The 6,622-nt window shown below is 42.0% G+C and overlaps 1 protein-coding gene across 1 annotated transcript; it reads left to right on the top strand.

Moving 5' to 3' along the window:
• Positions 1 to 238: 238 nt before the first annotated feature.
• On the top strand, positions 239 to 3,957 carry LOC141056793 (COP9 signalosome complex subunit 8-like; the record flags this gene model as incomplete). Its single annotated transcript, XM_073553279.1, has 3 exons — positions 239 to 431; positions 2,146 to 2,208; positions 2,909 to 3,957. Coding segments are annotated over 3 exons (336 nt in total), but the record flags the coding sequence as incomplete, so codon positions are not given.
• Between the last annotated feature and the right edge of the window lie 2,665 nt (positions 3,958 to 6,622).

Here is a 6,622-nt window from a genome sequence, read left to right as displayed (position 1 = left end):
TTCATTTTTGAGGATCTGATAATAAGGGTTACTTGAATCTATATAATCTGTGTCTGGACTAGAAATCAGCTGCTATACCAAACACAGCCCTGCGACAGCCTTTTTTTAAATCCTGGGCAACGTCTTATGTTTCATGTGTCCCGTCTAATTCCATTATTCGCATTGCATTGGCATCATTTTCCAGCAGAGGGAGACAGAGTCCACAAGATCCCGCTGCTTCGTCTTTGACTAGCTGTAATGCAGTTTCTCTCCATGTATTAAGTGTGATAAACCACAGCTTTGTTCTATCGGTTTTATTGAAACAAAAACTTTTTTGTTGTCAGATGCTACACGACGGCGCGCATTTGGCCTAGTAGCACAAGCTTATACATCAATTTCTGCTGACGATTTGGCAGCCTTTGTTGGACTTTCTGTGGAAGACGCTGTTAAAGGTGAGTTCTGCAGGAAACTCTCCATTGTATCTTTCATTTTATAGTAAAACAAAAACAGACTTTCATTACTATCATTCAACGGAAGAGTAGTAGCAGTGCTAAATGTTCAGTGCCGTGGCTCTTATTCTGGACCATCTAGCAATATATTCACTCCCTAGTAGAGATGAGCAGTCGCTTTGTGCAACCCCGGTCCAGGTCCGTGCTCTCTGGCTGTGCACAGGAGTTGCGCAAATTTCCATGCCTTCTGGTATCCGAGGCTCAGTTTATGGTTAGACAGGCTGGCTAGTGATCACCTGTGTGTCGCACAGATGTCACTTGAGACCGGCAAATCAAAACGCCATGCTGAGGGACCCAAAAGCTCAGGAAACTCGCGCAGCTCCTGTCGACAGCCAGAGACCACTTACCTGGTCCGGGGTTGCTTGAAGCGATTGCTCATCTCTATTCCCTGGTAATACAGATTCTTTTTTTTTTTTTGGTGACACCAACTGAGTTTTTTTTATTTACAGTACAGAATTTTTATTTAACCATTGAAAAAGTAAAAAAATCTGTGCATGGTTAGTATCGGCATAATCGTACTGACCTGGAGAATCTATTGTTTTTATGCCGTAAAAGCTAATCCCAAAAATTTGTTTTAACCTTTTTCAGCTCACTGGGATTTTTTTTTTTTTTGTCTGGTTCCTTAGTACATTATATAGTAAAATGAATGGTGTCATTTAAATCTACAACTGTCCCCAATAAAAGAAGCTCTCAGGTGTCTATGACAGAGAAATCAAAAAGTTAGGCTGCTTTTTCTAAAGGAGAGATGAAAATTAACAAGCAAAAAATGAGATTTGACTGTGTGCTAAAGGGGTTTAGGATAGACCATATGTTTCAGATCAGAGGGCTTGCCACTGAACAACTGAGGGTGTGTGCACACGCTGCGGATTTTGCAAAATCCGCAGGTAAATCCGCAAGTCAAAAGACCTGCGGATTAACCTGCGGTATGACACCTCTACAATGGAGCAGGTATGAAACCGTTGCGGATTCCCCACAAAGAAGTGACATGCTGCGGTTTTGAAACCACAACAAATCCGCACCGTGTGCACTGCGGTTTTTGTTTTCCATAGAATATAAAGGTAGTGTACACCGCAGCACAAACTGCAGGGCCAAAACCGCTGCGGATCCGCAGCGTGTGCACACACCCTGATTGAATAGGCTGAGCTGCTCCACTGAACGCACCGTCCTCCTGAGTTCCAGACAAGGCTCCAGACTCGTCATAGTGGTTGTGTCTGGAATTGTAGCTCACTGCTTCTCCACCACATTTAAGTGCTTATGATGCTGTCAGTTTGGATTGTAAGGCCAAGGGCTTGAAGACGTAATGCAGATTTAAAAAAGAGGCCACCATAGCATCAGTTGTGTGAATTGCCCTCTATTCCGGCTGTTACCTCTGTGAACAGATGTGTCCATCCCCCTAGAATGTGGAAATAACTCTTCTGTCATTTACTGGGGGCCAACCCAAGATTTATCCCATATTTTAGACCGATTTCAGATGGCTAAAATAAATCTACACTGTCTATGCTCTTATTACTACCTTGACGGTTTGTATGCTCGAACATGAAATGGTTGGATCACCATAGTGTTAGAACACAATTTTTTTTTTTTTATTATTATTCTTTTTTAAATATTCCGTTACTCCAAAATTACATTTTCTGTTTTGTGTTAAATCCTGTAACAGGTGTCGTAGAGCAGGGTTGGCAGGCTGATTCCACCACACGTATGGTGATGCCCAAGAAACCCGGTAAGTGGCAGTTACATTTGTTGGATACATTATCACTAAACTAGAAGTTGATCAAATATTCTCATGAAGGGGTTCATCCACTAATTCTCCCCACTTCCAACCTGATCTAACACTTGCTGTGGAGAGGGGCAACGGCACAATTATCAGCAAGTATTGTGCACTGGACCTGTTCTAAGTAAATCCATGTACAAAACTTGCCGATCATGTGCTTCTGCATCTGTATCACTCCACACCGCGTAATGAGAGATCCAGCCAGAGAGGATGCCTGGAGGGATGCTTTTATCACTTGGTGCTGGTTGCGCTCTCATTCCTTGACATTGTTGATACAGTTGTGTTATTTGCCTTTTCACATTTGTTACATATTCTATAACTAACATCATCCTGCTCCACAGATGACTGCCTGCTTTGTGCAGCTAATAAAACCTTGGCAGGCTGCTTTATTTTAAAGAAAAGCAACTGCTCTCACAATCACGGTAATCGAGGTTACATCCGCTGCACCCTCCTCCCCTTAAGTTAAATTCATTGCTGTAAAAAAAAGAAAAACCTTTTCTCTGTTTCTGCTCTGTTTAATATTTGCCTGCAGTTCTGTTTGTGATTTTCCTAAAATGCTGCTGGTCTGGTGGAGGGAGAGGAGTCTGCATGGTAACAGTGTACATTTTGGGTGGGAGGTCCATGACTGTTTGTTCTGCTTTCCCCACAGATTCTGCTCCCCTGTCTCTCATCCCCAACGAGCAGCAGCTGGCTAGACTCACTGACTACGTGGCTTTCCTGGAGAACTAGCTCTGCCTCCCAAGCCTTACATCAAGAATGCACAGAAACGAGAGCAGTAGGCAGTTTGGGAAGGATTCTCCCAACTTCGTTGCCTCTTCTTACACTTTGCAATCGCTGTTCTCTTACCGGTCACCCAAGTCTGGGTTTGGACAGAGTTAATGAGGATGGGAGCAGGCACCAATAAACCGACCTGAAATTTGACTTGGGTGGGAATCGACCACTTTTCTGCCAGAAAGGTCTTAATCCTATGCACCATATTATATGACAGGTTGTTCTGGCATTAAAGTGGTTTGAGCTTTTTTAAAAAAAAAGTTTAGTAATAGTTATTGAATTTGTTTCTTTCTGATGTGAATCAATAGGTTAAATTACCTGTTTAGTTTACGACTGGACCTCTGAGCCTGCATCACAAGACTTCTTATTATTGCAGTTTTTGTGACTTTTTCTAGTCTTGCTAGTAGTGGAAGACGTTGGCATCTTCTTTCCTTCTAGTAATTTCAGACATGCGGAATTTCTTCTAAGCTTTAGTCTCACTATGACGCTTCGTCTGTCACTGAGGGTACTTAAAGAGTCTGAAGTTATCATCTCAAAACCAGTAATCCCAGAGAAACGTGTCACTATCTCAACAGCCTGCAAAGAAATCTGCATTTGTTTGAAAGTTGAATTGGGAAAGCTGAAGAGGAAAGTGCAGTGATTCAGAGTAACCATCTACAATCTGTAGTGATGAGACACGTCTACACTCAATGTAGAGCTGGTCCATTAGAAGCGAGTTACCAAAGGCGGCAGCCTTACGTCCTGGCTCGTCCTAATAAAGAAAATTTAGTTTTACCAATTGAAGGCCATCAACGGGGCCTCATATATGTATACAACAGGAGGTAAGGGGTGCATGTCGGTGACTGTTATCGGCAGACGTTGCGCAGAAATCTTGTAGCCTCACATTAAAGGCACTTTAAGGAGACCCATTAAAATGTTTACTACACAGATATGTGTCTTGTGTTTTTCTTTCTTTACCAGTTATTACCAGAGGCAGGATTGCAAGAATCTTGCTGAAAATTAATCCCTGAAAGGGTAGGAAGTGTGCGTCTCAAAAAGCCCCAGTAATTTGTAAAAATTACCAAGATTAGTCAACGTTTGTTTTTTAATAAAGATAATGATATGAAATACTAAGCCAATTTAAAAAAAAACAAAAAACACAACACCGAAAACATAAATAAAGCACACACACTTTCCCCCCTCCAAAAAGCAGGTACCTATATGTCAGGGAATGTGGTGTCTTCATGTATTCTGCTGTACATGTACGCGATTCTGTTATAGACAGTTTCCAGAATACTGATGTCTTTGTGGTGCTCATTGTGGATGTGGACAGATTACTGGGTGGGGATGGGGAGGAACCCGTGGTCATGGTGCACATTGTCGACAGTGACTGAGGTAGGTGGAAGGTTTGTAAACTTTTGGCTTAAATCCTTGAAGCCATTTTTAAGGCAAGGATCTCGAAGGTAGTGTTTTCTGAAATGGTGCCTGTGCCACCTGCTATGCCAGAGAGGCAGCAGTAGAATAGAGAGGTGAATAAATGGCTCAAGATTTGGGTGGGAAGGAGGTTTTTGGGTTTCTGGAGAACCAGGCTAACTTTTCTGTTGGCTACAGGCTCTACGCTAGAGATGGACTGCACCGTAATGGGGAGGGTGCAGCTGTGCTGGGGGCATGGCTAAAAGGTTGGAGGAGTGTTTAACATAAGGACTGGGGTGGTGGGAAATTATTGTACAGGAGGGGAATGTAGATAGTGATCTTAGATAATGAAACATGGGGAGATGGGTTAGGGCCGTCAACACACTAAACAGGAATGGGGGTACAGAGAAATACATAAAGTGCATGTACACTGAAGTCAGAAGCCTCCTCAACAAGATGGAGGAATTACAATGAATGTTGGAAGAAAATTATGATATGGTGGGGATAACTGAGACATGGCTGGACGAGTCCTATGATTGGGCTGTTAATTTACAGGACTACAGCCTCTGCAGGAATGACTGTACAAAGAAGCGAGGGAGATGGGTCTGCTTATATGTAAAATTGTCCCTAAAACCTATCCTACTTGATAATATATGTGAGGCAAATGAAAATGCAGAGTCCTTATGGGTGGTGATAAGGGGGGGGGAGAAAAATAAAAAAAAAACCCTATCAGTATTAAGTCTACAAATATGATGAAAGCAGCAGTAAATATTCTCCAACCACGTAAGATATAAGAAACTACAAAATTATGTTGACCCCCCCTAAACATAATCTGGGAGAAATTGTGGAAGAGCATGAGAGGCCAATCTGTTGAACGCCTTTTTTCGCTGCAGTATTCACGCAAGAAAATCCCATGACAGATGACATGATCACGGATCCCATAAATTCTCCCTTAAATGTCACCTGTGTAACCCAGCAAAAGTACAGCGTCACCTCCAAACGCTATAGACAGATCACTGGACCCAGATGGCAGACACCCCTGAGTACTGCAGGGATTAAGTACCTTGATGGAGGGTCTGTACCACAGGACTGGTGTATTGTACGTGTAATGCAAATATTCAAAAATGGGACAAAATCTGACCCTGGAAATTATAGGCCAGAAGGTTTATCCTCTTCTGTGGGCAAAATCATTGAGGGTTTTCAGAGAGATGCCATCCTGGAGTATCTCAGTAAAAATAAGACCCTTACCCAACGGCAACATGCGTTTATGATAGACTGGTCTTGTCAAACTAATCTGATAATCTATAACAAGGAAGGTTCCAGACTCAACCAGAGTAAGGCCGTGGATATCCTCTTATCTGGACTTTTCGAAGTCTTTTGATACAGTGCAAGATAAAAGGTTGGTACATGAAATGAGAGAAATGGAACATTGGGGAAAATGTGTAACTGGGTAAACAACTGACTTGGTGATTGACAACACTTGGATTGGGTCTTAGTTGGCAGGTGGGTTCCACATGGGGTCAGTATTGGGCCTTTTATTTTTTCATGTTTATTAATGACCTTGTAGAAGGCATCCAAAGTAGAATTTCAGTATTGGTACATGTGACTAAACTCTGCAGGGTAATTGACTTACAGGAGGATAATTTAATATGGCAGGGATTTATGCTTAGCTGGATGCTTGGGCTGAGAAATGGCAATTGAAGTTTAATGTAGATAAATGTAAAGATATGCACTTGGGCAAAGGAAATAAAATGTAGAACTATACTAAATTCTATAACACTGGTTAAAACTGTCATTGAAAGAGACTTTGGTGTATGGGTGGACGGCAAACTCAACTTCAGTGGCCAGCGTCAGGCAGCTGCTGCCGAGCCAAATAAAATAATGGCATGCATTAAAAGAGGCATAGATGCTCATGACAAGAACATAGTTTTGCCTCTATACAAGCTAATAGTACGGCCACACAATAAATACAGTGTACAATTTTGGGCTGTAATGCATAAAAAGTACATAGTTGAAATGGAGCAAGTGCAAAGAAGTGCGACCAAGGGTATTAAGGAATGGGTGAATTGCAGAACACAAGTTATAAAACTTCTTATTCACTTTGGTAAAACAAAGTCTTAGGGGTGATCTTATGTTGTATAAATTTATGAATGGACAGCGCTGAGCTCTTTCTAACAATATTTTACGTCAAGTCCTGTGA

This window comes from Dendrobates tinctorius, unplaced genomic scaffold, assembly GCF_039654945.1.
Source record: "Dendrobates tinctorius isolate UK_male_01 unplaced genomic scaffold, ASM3965494v1 ptg000199l, whole genome shotgun sequence".
In the NCBI taxonomy this organism is placed as follows: Eukaryota; Metazoa; Chordata; class Amphibia; order Anura; family Dendrobatidae; genus Dendrobates; species Dendrobates tinctorius.
Note: the sequence above shows the minus strand (reverse complement) of the source record. Positions and strands in the feature narration are given on the sequence as shown.